Source organism: Geotrypetes seraphini, chromosome 13 (genome assembly GCF_902459505.1).
Source record: "Geotrypetes seraphini chromosome 13, aGeoSer1.1, whole genome shotgun sequence".
Lineage (NCBI taxonomy): Eukaryota > Metazoa > Chordata > Amphibia > Gymnophiona > Dermophiidae > Geotrypetes > Geotrypetes seraphini.
In genome coordinates, this window is record NC_047096.1 from 10190893 (window position 1) to 10204654 (window position 13762).

General features: G+C 40.4%; 1 protein-coding gene across 9 annotated transcripts in view; it reads left to right on the forward strand.

The window, feature by feature from the left end:
* Positions 1-13762, forward strand: part of SYCP1 (synaptonemal complex protein 1) — a 327903-nt gene that overhangs the window by 107413 nt on the left and 206728 nt on the right. For all 9 annotated transcript variants that reach the window (XM_033919065.1, XM_033919067.1, XM_033919068.1 and 6 more), the window contains one exon: positions 2916-3024. In XM_033919065.1, the coding sequence (XP_033774956.1) occupies positions 2916-3024 (109 nt within the window). The remainder of the gene's footprint in view (positions 1-2915; positions 3025-13762) is intronic.

Below are 13762 nucleotides of genomic sequence, written 5' to 3' on the forward strand. Positions count from 1 at the left end.
GCTTTCTACTTGCAACTCACTCAACCTCACAGAACAGCCACTCAGCTTTTCATCTCCTTCGATCCAAATAAGTTGGGGCATCCTGTCTCGAAGCAAACCATCTCCAACTGGATGGCTGCTTGCATCTCTTTCTACTATGCTCAGGCTGGTCTCCCTCTGCAGGGTCAAGTCACGAGCCACAGAGTTCGAGTTATGGCGGTGTCTGTAGCTTTCCTCAGATCAACTCCTATTGAGGAAATCTGCAAGGCTGCCACTTGGTCCTCGGTTCATACTTTCACCTCTCATTACTGTCTGGATACTTTCTCCATTTTGGCCAATCTGTTTTGCAAAATCTCTTTTCTTAACTTGCCAACTCTCCCTCCATCTCTTTATGCTTAGCTTGGAGGTCACCCACTGTTGAGAATATGCTGCCTGCTTGTCCTGGGATAAAGCACAGTTACTTACCGTAACAGTTGTTATCCAGGGACAGTAGGCAGATATTCTCACAACCCACCCTCCTCCCCTGGTTGGCTTCTTCACTAGGTATCTGAACTGAGGTCCCTCACAGGAGACGCGCGCCCTAACTCAGGCGGGAAGGCACTCGCGCATGCGCAGTGTAGCACTCGGAAGCTCTTATAAAGATCTTCAAGCAAGTCTGCTTTCGAGGCTGTCCGCTGCGGGGCTCCGTCGGTGACGTCACCCACTGTTGAAAATGCCTGCTGTCCCTGGATAACAACTGTTATGGTAAGTAACTGTGCTTTATGTTGCTAGTGGCCAGATCCTGGCATTCCTGAACTCAGATAGGCAGACTTGCCTATCTGTGAACCAGGGCCAAACCCTTGGTGAGACTTTTTAGCTGCTGAGTTCTTTTCCTGCCTTCAGCCTGTGACAAGCCAGCAGTAATGCTGGAATTGTCAACCCTGACCAAGCTCCGCCCCACCCCTCTACCCCCATAATAATAGTATTAATTGTAAATGCCATTTCTTCCATTCATTTTTCATATACGCATAATATAATTTTATTAACAACATATAATGGTAACCACAAAATTAAACTACACAAAGCACACTCTTTTTCTCCTCCCTGCCCCTGCACAACATGTCTCCCTCTCTCTCACTATCCACCATTTCTTTTTTTTCTCATTCCCTCCCTTGCTGTAAAGGGAGGGGGGGAAGAGAAAGAGAGGGATCCAGGGTGCATCTCTCCAACTCCTTCTGCTGCCACATCCAACATTTTTCCCTCTCCTATCCCTCTGATTGTATGCAGCATATTTTGCCCCTACCCACCAGCCCCATACCTAACATTTCTCCTTCTATCACCCCTCTCCAGCACCTTGTCACATATCTTCCTCCATTCCTTCCACTGCCATGTCCAACATTCCTCCCTCTTGCATCCCTTTCCATCTGTCCCACTGTTCCCTCTTCACCACCACATCCAGCATTTCACCCTCTCTACCTCATTCCTCTCTCCACCATGTCCAACAATTCTGTCCCTACCTATGTCCATCAATTCTCCTCTTTCTTCCTTTCCCCATGTACACCATCTCACCCTCTCACTCACACCCATTCTCAAGAATTCTCCCTTTCTATTCTCTCCTCCACCCCAGCTTCTCTTTCCCTCCCTCCATCCTTCCACCCTATGTTCCACGTGCATGCCCCCAACCTTCTGTGACCCAATGATCTCTCTTTCCCTTCTGTGTCCACTGGCTGGCAGCAAGATGCCACTCCCTTGAGAGTGCCAAGACTACTATCTTAGTTGGTGTTTCTCTGCCTGCCGGATCCCTTTTGGCCTAGTTACCACTGGCATTTTTGGGGGAGGCCATGGCCCCTTTGGCCTCCCCCGTTCTGAAGCCCATTCGTCCCCTAGCATACTGAATCCGGAAAGGACGTACCAGAATGGAAGATTAGGTTCTTACCTTTGATAGTCTTCTTTCTTTTAGTCCCTGGAGGATTCAGTACAGCCCTCCCTCAGTTTCTCTGAATTGTCTGCCTTTTCTGCCTTGGTTTTTCTCCTTCTAGGCCGAAGTATCTTTCAGTCTCCAGATGGGCCTTGTGAGGGGGGATTTCACTCTTATGTGAGTACAATTGTTAATGATGGCAGGTTTACAATGGGTGCTCGTTGCACGCGGCAGGTCAGTTCTACATTTTTCCTGACTCTTCTTTATATAGCCTGTTGGCTGTTGTCATTATGTTAATTCTGTTATTTTTTTCTAACAGAACAGACATTTCTTATGTTTCAGAGGTGTATCCCTCTGCCTCCTCCTGTGTTGTTGCCTTGTTCTAGTGTGATTGTTTGACTTTTTAATGTAACTGTAGGTGGCTGTGTCTCAGTAGTAGGAGGTGAGAAAAGTGTTGGATTTCTGCAAGTACTGAATCGCGGCAATGGATTGAACACCTTGTGTATTGAATCCTCCAGGGATTATTGAAAGTAAGAACCTAATGTTCTATTAAGGGTAACTACTTAAAGGATGAATGAGGCCTGGCCATGCACTAAATTGCCAACTGACAACACAATGTACCACTCAATTCGCTGGTTAAAAGAGATTCATTCTTTGCCATTTAGTTGCTTTTTGTAGCAGATGTACTTTGAGCACTTCCTTTTTCATGCCATGGGTATGGCTGATGTGAAATAGTTCCTATGCATGAGGTTTCTGGGCCTACCTAGCACATTCCAATTCTCTGCTCCAAACGCACCCCTTTTTGAGGCGCATACATGCATACACCTTTTTGCACTCAGGAGTATCCTATTTGAGACAATCTTTTATTTTGAGAGGCCAGATATTGAATCTTGAGGGCATATTTTCACCTAAATTTTATAGAATTCTCTTTTCTTTTGCATAGTAAATCAGCAGCAGAATAATTAATCTATGCTTCCATGTTGTTGTTTTTTTAAGTAAACTATGATTCTTTACGGTTGTCATTTATTCATTTTGCTAGGTATTGCTACTAAAGCATCAAAATGAAGAAAAAGATAATGAGCTGATTAACATAAAACATCAGCTGCATGAAGCAATGCATAAGATTAATGATCTAGAGAAAATCAAAGGTAAAGATTTATGATAGTTTTATGCAATATGATACATTCCAGTTTTTGAGTTTCGCATGTCTGTCTGGATATCTTAATTCATATTGTTCTGGATTTATACAAATGGTAAAAACTTTGTATAGCTTCCCGATTGCAAGATTAAATATTAATAATATGATATCTGATGGATTTCAATTGCGGAGGGGAGTTAGACAGGGTTGTCCTTTATCTCCTTTGTTATTTGATGTTATATTAGAACCCTTATTGTTAGCAATACAGCAAACGGGGGAGATACAGGGTATTCCATATTCAGATATGGAATATAAAATTTCGGCTTATGCTGATGATATTTTGCTTTATTTGAAAAATCCGGAATCTACCTTATCTTCTTTATTGGAATTAATTGATAAGTTTGGTAAATTTTCAGGTTATAAAATTAATTGGAATAAATCTGAAATTATACCCTTAAATGTTCATTGTGTAAAAGGACTATTTAAAGATTTTCCGTTCATATGGAAGGAAGAAGGATTTAAATATCTTGGCATTCAAGTTAAAAATACAATTGAAGATACCGTAAAAGAAAATGAAAAATTTGTATTAAAAAAAGTTACGGAGTTATGTGAGCAATGGAACCCTTTACATATTTCTTGGTGGGGGAGAGTTCAAACTATTAAAATGATGATCTTGCCTGTAGTTTGCTACCAAATGAGTATGATACCTATTTATTTTCAGGGGTCCTTTTATAAAAAGATTAATAGCATTTTAACGAAATTTCTTTGGCTTGGTAGAACACCTAGAATAGCTTTAGTAACTTTGCAAAAATCAATTAAGGAGGGAGGGGTAAATTTTCCAAATTTTTATAGGTACCATCAAGCCTATATTCTACGTCAGGGTATGTATTGGATCCTCCCAGAACTTATAGATAATGCACCAGATTGGTTATATTTGGAATGGCGCCTTATGTTTCCCCTAAATTTAGTTCACCTTCCAAGTATTAACATGCCTAGAAGATACAGAGAAAATAAAATATTAATGGATACTTGGAAAACGTTGAGATTTATTAGTAAATTAACACCTATCCCAATAAACAAATCAACTAATCAATCTTTATGGATAAACTCCAAGATCAAAATTGGCGGAGCTCAAATCCTTTGGAAGAACTGGATTATTGCAGGCATTAGATCTCTAGATGACGTTATTTCAGAAGGTAAACTGCTGGATTTTTCACAATTGCAACATAGATTTGGTCTTAGTAAAACACAAAGTTTTAAATGGTTGCAATTGAAGCAGGCCATTCAGGTTGGGTTCCCTGAATGGAAAACATTAAATAATCAATATAGTTTAAAGTTCTTATGTTTTCAAGCAGACTTCCTAGGACATCAAGCCGCATTGTGGTATAAATTAATATCTGGATATTTGAATAAAAAACCAAAAAATGGTCTAAGAGATATTTGGAGCATTGAGATTAAGCATCAAATTAATGTATCTCAATGGCCACAAATTTGGTCTTGGAGAATGAGATGTACAGTGTCAGCATCTATGAGACAAACTTGGTTCTTTTTATTACATAGAGCTTTTTGGACCCCTACACGTTTGCAAAAATTAGACAGTTCTAAGTCCAATAAATGCTGGCACTGTAATCTGGAACCAGGGACATTAGATCACTTACTGTATCATTGTCCCTACATTAAAACTTTTTGGAATTCAATTTGGCCACAAATTAATAAATTGATGGAAAATCATATAGCAATATCATATGATACAGTATTATTTGGAATGATGATGAGGAAAAAAAAGTCAAATTTCACCAGAAAATAACAAGCTTTTATTAATAATGACAGGGGTTGCCATTCAACATATAACCAATAATTGGAAGAATTATAATAACCTAAATTATACATTTTGGTGGAATACAATATGTCATATATTTAAAATGGAAAGAACAATAGCAATACAAAGAGGGACATATACAAAATTTATAAAAATATGGGGGCCATTGACAAAATATTGCAATGAATAAATAATAAGATTTTTCTTCTTCTTTTCTTCTTTTAAATATCTTCTTTGTGACACACATAGAGGGGGGATAGTGAAAATAATTTTTACATAATAGAATATAATATGATATATAATATGTAATATATGATTAAAAAATAATAGAAGGGTGGGGGGAGGGAGAGGGGGAAAAATATATTTAGAATATGATGTATTAGATATAAAAGTGATATTGTGTATTTATCAATTATATTTTAATATTTTGTACACTTTATGTAAAATTTGAAAATAAAAAGGAAAAAAAAAAAAAAAAATTCATATTGTTAATAACTCCATGACTCCTTTATATATTGTTGAGGAATTTATGTCCCTGTTAAGCTTAGGGCCCTTTTTACAAAGCTATGGTAGTGAGTCCTAGCTTAGAAAATGCAACGCAAACCAGAGGAATTGAATGAGCTGTGCCAGATTTACCACAAGGGAATTGCTACCATGGCTTTGTAAAAAGGGCCCTTAATTGGCTAATTGAATTGTAGCTTGATTTACTAGCCTCCCCTTTTACTACGCCACAATAGAGGAATGCTAAATGCTGTGATGCTAATCCGATGCTCAGAGAATTTCCTATGAGCGTCGGAGCATTGTCGATCGCCCTGGGCCCCAAGCCATAATAGAAACCTCTACCGCGGCTTATTAAAGAGGGCCTAAGACTTTTATTCCATTTCAATTTTATTTATTTATTTGATTTTATAGATTGCTCAGACTTTCAAGAACTCAGACCAATATTATTCCTGAGGGATTTCCATGCAAAAAAATTTCACAATTCTGCACACCATATTTTAAAATTCTGTATAGTTTATTGTAGAGTTTTTGCACGGAATTCCTCCACCATAAGGCTTGAAATTCCTCCTGGTTTTTACATCCTCAGGTAGGTTCCAATCTCCCTACTTCCATCTCTAACTCCCAGCAAAACTCCTATTATCCAAGACAAGCAGGCAGCATATTCTCACAGGTTGTTAACATTTATCCACAGAGCCTGGTACAGAAAATGCTATGCTATTCAATGCTAAAGATAATTTATATTCTGCTTTATTCCGGCCTCATCTTCAGAGCAGCCTGCAGAGGATTGCCGGTGCTGTAGTGATCCTAAGCAGGCTGCTGTCGACTTCCACAGCACATTCCCTCTGCGTGGTCCCGCCCCTCCTCTGATGTACAGGATTATGGCAGAGGGAACGTACTGTGGAGGTCAACGGCAGCCTGCTAGGTTCGCTACAGCCGACTGGCAATCCTCTGCAGGCTGCTTTGAAGGTGAAGCCGGGAGGGAGAGAAGGAAGGAACAGAGGGTCAAATCTTGAGCCAAATTTAATTACCCCGTGGGCCAAATATGACCCACGGGCCTGAGTTTGACACCTCTGCTCTAGAGCAACTGTGGCCTCCGGAGGTTCTTCTATCTGCTTTTCTATCTTGGCCGCTGATTGGCCGGGTCCTTTGGAGGATTGCAACTCACACCGTTGTGTAATTCTGGTGGCACCCGATTTGCATGGAGGGCACTGGTGTGTGGATCTGATGCGGCTGAAGGTGGCATACAGTCTGTGCCTGAGTGTCTTTCCTGACTTTCTCTCCCAGGCCCGGTTGCCATGAAGGATCTGGTCATTTTGCTCTTATGGCTTAGCTCTTGAGCGTGCAGGCTTAAAAAAAAGAATAAAGAAATAATAATAAAGGCTATGTGGAGCATGTCATAGCTAAAGCTTCTTAGGTCTACATAGTCATCCACGGTGTCGGCTTACGCTAAAGGGTAGAAGACCATTAGAGCTCTGGAGTGACCAAGATCAGGTGGACCCTTATTCGGCTCAGGTGATGCGGGTCCTTGCTTTCTCCAAGCGGGTCTGGATAAAGGCCTCACGGTGGCGTCTCTATAGATCCCGGTGGCTGGTCTATCTGGTTTTAGATCCCAGGATTGTCTGTTCTCTTTGGCGTTACTCAGTTTTTACAGCAAGATCTTTGGATCCGACCGCCCGTTAAGAATCCACTCCCAGCCTGGATGTGGTGCTGTCTGGCTTTGTCAGGGTTCCTTTTGAACTACTAAGAGATGAATCACTGTTATGTAATTTCTCTAGATAATCTGTTATGTAATTTCTCTAGATAATCTGTTATGTAATTTCTCTAGATAATCTTTGTTACGCAATGCTCTCGGTAATGTCCAGATCTCTTATAATTTGTAATCCGCCTAGAACCGCAAGGCACAGGCGGAATAGAAATCACTAATGTAATGTAATGTAATGTTTCTCACCAGGATCTAACTCTCCAGACTGGTTTTATCTGGTTGCTCTCTCTTGGGACCGTAGAGTTTCCAAATGGCAGGCGTTGTTGTGTCAACACCCTTTGCTCTTGTGAGCACCCATCCGAAGTTCCTTCCAAAAGTTGTCATGGAATGTCTTCTAAATTGATCTACCATACTTCCAGTGTTCTTTCCTAAGACTCATTCTCATTCTGGAGAAACGGCTCTTCATACTCTCATTTCAAATGAGCCTACTTACAGAGAATTCAGCCACATAGACCAACTCCTCAACTTTTCATCTCCTTTGATTCTAATAAGTTGGGATGTCCTCTATCCAAGAGAACTATATCTATGGGCTTGACGGCTTGTATTGCTTTCTCTTATGCTCGGGCTTGGCTGCAACTGAGTGTTGCTTCAATAATAATAATAATTTATTTTTATATACCGCCTAACCAGCAGTTCATAGTGGTTTAGACAATAGGTACTCAGCATACAATATAATATCATACATAATAAAATTCTAAGTAACTAATACAAGCATTAAAACTAATGAATAAGGAAAACACAATATAAACTAAAATAAGTATAGATAAAAAGATTAAAAGTACATTATAACTACATGATAATATAAAAATTAATAATGTATATTATATTGTTTAAATGAGTGGGTTTTAAGATCTTTTAGAAATTGATAGTAAGAAATGGAGAATCAAGAAGATTCAAACATGAATTCATTAATCCTGCTAGTGCTAAGGTCCTATCTAAAAAAAATTTGTAATGACATGCATTTGCTGAAGGAAAATAAAACCAACCAGACCTACTTATATTTTTCTTAGAAATAAAAATACTAAAATGAAAAACAAGGTAAGCTGGTGCTAAGCCAAATAAAACTTTAAAACAAATGCATCCAAATTTAAATAGCACTCTAGCCTCAAACGGTAGCCAGTGAAGCTTTTGATAATATACACTGATATGATCGTGTTTTTCAGATTAAAAATAAAATGAATAGCTGTATTTTGTATGATTTTTAGTCGGTTAGTAGTTATTTTATACGATCCCAGATAAATAACATTACAATAATCCAATATTGAAAGGATTGAAGATTGAACCAGGATTTTAAATGATATAAAATCTAAATATTTCCTAATAGTACGCAGTTTCCAGAGGACAATAAAACATCTCTTAACCAGAGAATCTGTATGGGCCTTAAAAGATAAGGTCCGATCTAAAATAACCCATAAAATAACATAAAAGTGCCTGCGAGATCTGAGCTTTGGCAGCTTCATTTGCTTTCCTACGCTCATCTCCTATTGATGAAATCTGTACAACTGCTACTTGGTCCTTGGTGCATACATTCACATCTGAATTTAATTCCAGACAGGAGGGTCACTTTGGCTAAGCAATATTGTAAAATTTGTTTTCTTAATGGTCAACACTCCCTCCATCTCATTCTAGTAAGCTAGGGAGTAGAGAATGACATGGGGAAAAAATCTGTCCTTGTTGCTGCTCTTGTCACCGGACCACCGTCCCTTTCACCGCCCCATCCCCTTCACCTCCCCGTCCCTGCTGTCTCCTTTACCGCCCCGTCTCCATCCCCGCAGCATCTACCCTTCACTCTCGCCACCTCACTGCCCTTCGGCACACCTCACGCAGTCCATGCATCTCCCCCTTACCTTCGCAGCGCGTCTTAAGGTTTGAGTAGCTTGTTGAAAGCTGCCGGAGTGTTTGTGCAGTCGCATGCCTGTGTGGGTGGAAGCTTCTTCTCTGACACAACCGGCAGTTAACCTTAAAACGCGCCGCGAAGGTAAGGGGGAGGGAGGGAGATAGATAGATTCGGGTAGGTAGGAAGGAGGGAGGGGGCCGCGCACGATTGGTGACCATGCACATTTCCTCCCTTAACTGTGGGGACAAGGCCATTCACCACTCCAAGGATGGTGGATGGCCTGGTCCCCTTACCTGCAGTGAGCACCTTTCCCCCCCTCCACCATTTTGGCGGGTTACCCGCGGCTACTCGTGGCTAGCCGTGGGTAACATTCACCGTGCCATTCTCTATTAGGGAGTCCCACATGTGAGAATATTTTGCTTGCTTGTCCTGCAATAAAGCACAGTTACTTACTGTAACATGTGTTATTCATGGACAGCAGGCAGATATTTTCACAACCCACCCACCTCTCCCTTGAAGTTTTTGAAAAACCTGAAATTGGTACGGGTAGAGCTTTATCACTCTCCGAAGCATCCGTTGAATCGAACTTTTGTTGATGCTGAGTTCCAGTACAGCCCTCCGGATGGATTTTCCCTGGTTTTGCACGAACGCCTGCTTCAGGAGTTCAGTGTTTTCATCGGTGGTGGTAGTAGCAGGCCTTCTGCTGCGTGGTTTGTCAAGAACAGATCCTGTTTCAAGAAACTTGCTATGGATAGTGTAAATTGTGTTACACGTTGTGAGCAGTAGTGGCTCGTGGCCAGTAGGGGGTGATGTCTATGGGACGGTAATGGAATGGACGTCAGGACATGATAGTGCAGTATTAAGTGCTGGTTTTTCGTATGATTCTGGGTAACTCTAGTCAGATACAAGCATATGTGATAGTTAAGGCCATGCCCAATAGAAGCGTACAAAAAATTGGTGAATAAAAATCTGAATATGGATGTAGCCAAGGCCAGAAAAACACACTACAGATGAATATTAGGGAAAAGCATAATAATATTCTTTTTATGTACTTTGCTATTAGGCTAGATCATAAAGGAAATCAGGATATACATGGACTCCATTTTGTTCTCTGTCTTTCTGTATCTGTTTGGCTGAACTCCATTTTGTGTTCAACTTTTTCCCTGTCTTTGTTCAGAGTTTTCCCGCTGCTATAAGCAACGTGGTTCTAATTGATACCAGATGTGCCTTAGGCTAGGTAGGAAGAACATATGAGATTACGTATCCCAACCTGAGATACATATAAATGGTTTAAATATGAATGAAATACATAGAATGAATGAAAATACATGGTCTGAATGGCAGGGGCCCCTGAACCTGAATAAGTGATTATGTGTATGGATGTGTATTGAACAAAAGAATGGATTTAAAAAACATATTATATATATATTTGCAACCTAAAGAAATTTAAAGGAAGCCTGAGCACAACATCTGGAAATAATTAGCAGTCTCTAGCATAGAAAGGGGGAAAACAGCCCCTCCTTCTCTTTCTCCTTTTCCTCCAAGGCTGACCAATTTTCAGCACTGTTTGTAGGTATAACATGAAACTTTGTTTTTTAATAATAATAATAATAACTTTATTCTTATATACCGCCAACAATCTTGCGACTTCTAGGCGGTTTACAATGAAGAGAAACTGCACAGACATCGAATTACAGAGTGTAGCAGTGAATATCTGATAGTAGCAACAATAAAAATAATAACAACAGTTTATATACTGCAGGACCGTGAAGTTCCATGCGGTTTACAATGAATTAGAAAAATTCCATAAATTGAAAGGAACATTCATAGTTAGAGATTAGAGGTTAACAGTTTACAAGATCTAATTTGGGGAGGGATTGCGATGGGGGCTATTGTCCTGATTCGTCACCTAGGTATTTCGAGAACAGGTATGTTTTTAGGTGTTTCCTAAATTCACCATAATTGTTTGTGTGTGTAATTAGTTTTTCCAAGTCTTTGCCCCATAAGGCTGCTTGGTATGATAGAAGTTGTTGATGGTGTCTCTTATATTTGCATCCTATGGCTGTTGGGGAAACAAATTTCTGGTGTGCTCTTCTCTCATGTCTGTTGGTTGGGAATGAGAAGAGGTCTGTTATATATTTAGGAGCTAGACCGGATAATACCTTGAAGCAGAGACATCCCAGTTTGAACTTCGTACGTGCCTCCATTGGCTGCCAGTGCAGGAGTCGGTAGGAAGGGGTTATATGATCGGACTTCTTCAGTCTGAAGATCAACCTGACTGCTGCATTTTGTATCAGTTGTAGTCTCTGCATTTGCTTCCGGGTGATTGCCAGATGGGTAATGTTGCAATAATCAAGGTGGCTTAGTATTAGGGATTGTACCAGAATTCTGAATGCTGAAGCGTTGAAGTATGCTCTAATGGACCTAAGTTTCCAGAGAGTAAAAAACCCCTTTCTGACTAGGGAGTCCACATGGTCTTTCATAGTTAGACCGTGATCCAGTATTACCCCCAGAACCTTCATTGTAGGTTGAATAGGGTAGTTAAGATTGTTAATGCGTAGTGGTGTTGTGGTGATATGTGGGTGTGGCGTGGCTATGAAGAATTTAGTTTTATCTGAATTAAGCTTCAGTTTGAATTCTGTGGTCCATTGTTCCATCAGGTTTAGCACTTCTGTTGCCGTGGGGGTGATTTCAGAGGGTGACGTATTAAACGGGATAATGATTGTAAAGTCATCCGCATAACTGAATACTTTTATACCCCGTTGGGCCAGCTGCATGCCTAGTGATGATATATAGACGTTAAAGAGTAGTGGGGATAATGGAGACCCCTGTGGAACGCCTGATGGGTTTCTCCATGTTTTAGAGAGGTTGCAGTTGAAGCGTACTTGATAGGTGCGGGTCGTAAGGAATCCTCGGAACCAGTCAAATACCTCACCTCCGATGCCGATTGCATCTAAACATTGTAGCAATTTTTTGTGATCCACCAGGTCGAAGGCCGAGCTCATGTCAAATTGCATGATTAAGGCATTATGGCCCTTGCTGAATAAGTTGCGTAAGTATTCTAGGGTCGCTGCAATCACCGTCTCAGTGCTAAACAGAGGTCTGAAGCCAGACTGGGTTTCATGTAGTAGTGAGAACTGATCAAGGTAGTTCATCAATTGGGTATGTACTAAACCTTCCATTATTTTTACGAAGAATGGAATGGATGCTACCGGTCTATAGTTGGTTACAGATGTTAGGGATTGTTTACGATTTTTTGGGATTGGGGTGATTATAACGTGACCGTTATTCGTTAGGAATTTTCCGTTTTTGAACTTATTGGTCAGATAACTCCATAGTGTTAGTTTAAAGTCTAATGGGGCTGTTTTCATAATGTTGGGGGGACAGGGATCTAGAATGCAGTGTGATTTAGTGTACTTGTTATAGAGTTTTATGAAGTTATTCCATTCTAGATCCTGAAAGGAGGTCCAAAACATATCCACAGGTATTTCGTTTTCATGTATGTTGGCTATTTGATGTTCAGGTATGCTGTTTGTTGGGCAATTGTTCCTTAGGTTCTTAATTTTTGAGTCAAAGTGTTGAGCTAGATCGTCTGCTGATGGGAGATTTATGTCGTGCATGGATTGATTGTGGCGTGTGGTGTCGAATAAATTTGTAACCAGGTTGATGGGCCAATGATGTCACACTGAGCCAAAGGTATATAATGGGGAGTTTCAAAGTATTGAGCTGAGCTTGTTATCAGAAGGCCAGCATTTTGGCAACCATAACGACCTCCCGCTAACGCAACTAGCCTTTTGATGTCCATGATAGAAAAATAGAAACAATAAAATTCAATATTTTGGTGAACCTTGCGTTAGCGTCACTTTTCATGTTTTTGTTATTTTTCACACCTTGAGTGAAAGCTAGCAGCTTAATTGGCAGCTGCAGCGTTATGAGTGCACTGGTGTCCCATGCCCATGCTCAGTTGGAGCAGTGTGACGGCCAAAAAGCTTCTCAAACTTTCACTGAACTGCAATCAGAGATTGAAAAACTTCTTACCAAGTAGCAATTTTGCAACACTGCTCTAATGTCAATTGGCGAGCAATGGTTAAGGGATGATACGCTTACAAAAACTGCAAAGCCTAGCTATTCTTTTGCTGATGGCCTCAAGTCTCTCCGAATGATACCTGAAACGAAATAGAAAAAAAAGTATGTAGTGACTGGGAGACCCTGTATATGGTGGAATATGCTGTTTTTGTACGGTAAATATGAAAAAGTATATGCAATTAAATGTGGTAATTTGGAGAAATTTAGGAAAGTATGGGATTGCATACTTAAATTCAAGGATTAATGATGTTATATTTAGTTTGTATTATTATGTTATGACACCCTATGACTTTTTCTATATTGTGTTGATATTTTTTGTTTGTTTGTGATGTTTTTCTTCAAAATTTCAATAAAAATATTTATGACAAAAAAAGCTATTCGAGCCACTTTCTGATCTCTTTCCTACCACCCACCCCCAAAGGAAATAGATCTGAGCCCTTTCTTAGCCCCCCAGAACAGCATCTGAGCCATCTTCTATCCCCCCTCCCTCCCTCCTACCAGAGGATTCACACCATGGGGAATTTGCTGGACTCTATTTGAGATATCTTAAATCTCTTGTCGCAGCAGGGAGATCCCTTGCCACGATAAGCTTAGTGGCCGTGTCTACTTACAATGTCCTACATTGTACGTGTTTTCAGCTGGCCTAGGGAGATGTGTACGGTCACCTAGGTTCGCCTAATGCTACTTCCAGGGCAAACCACACCCACGTCTAGCCTTAGGTGGGCATGCGGGCCTTCCTAGGC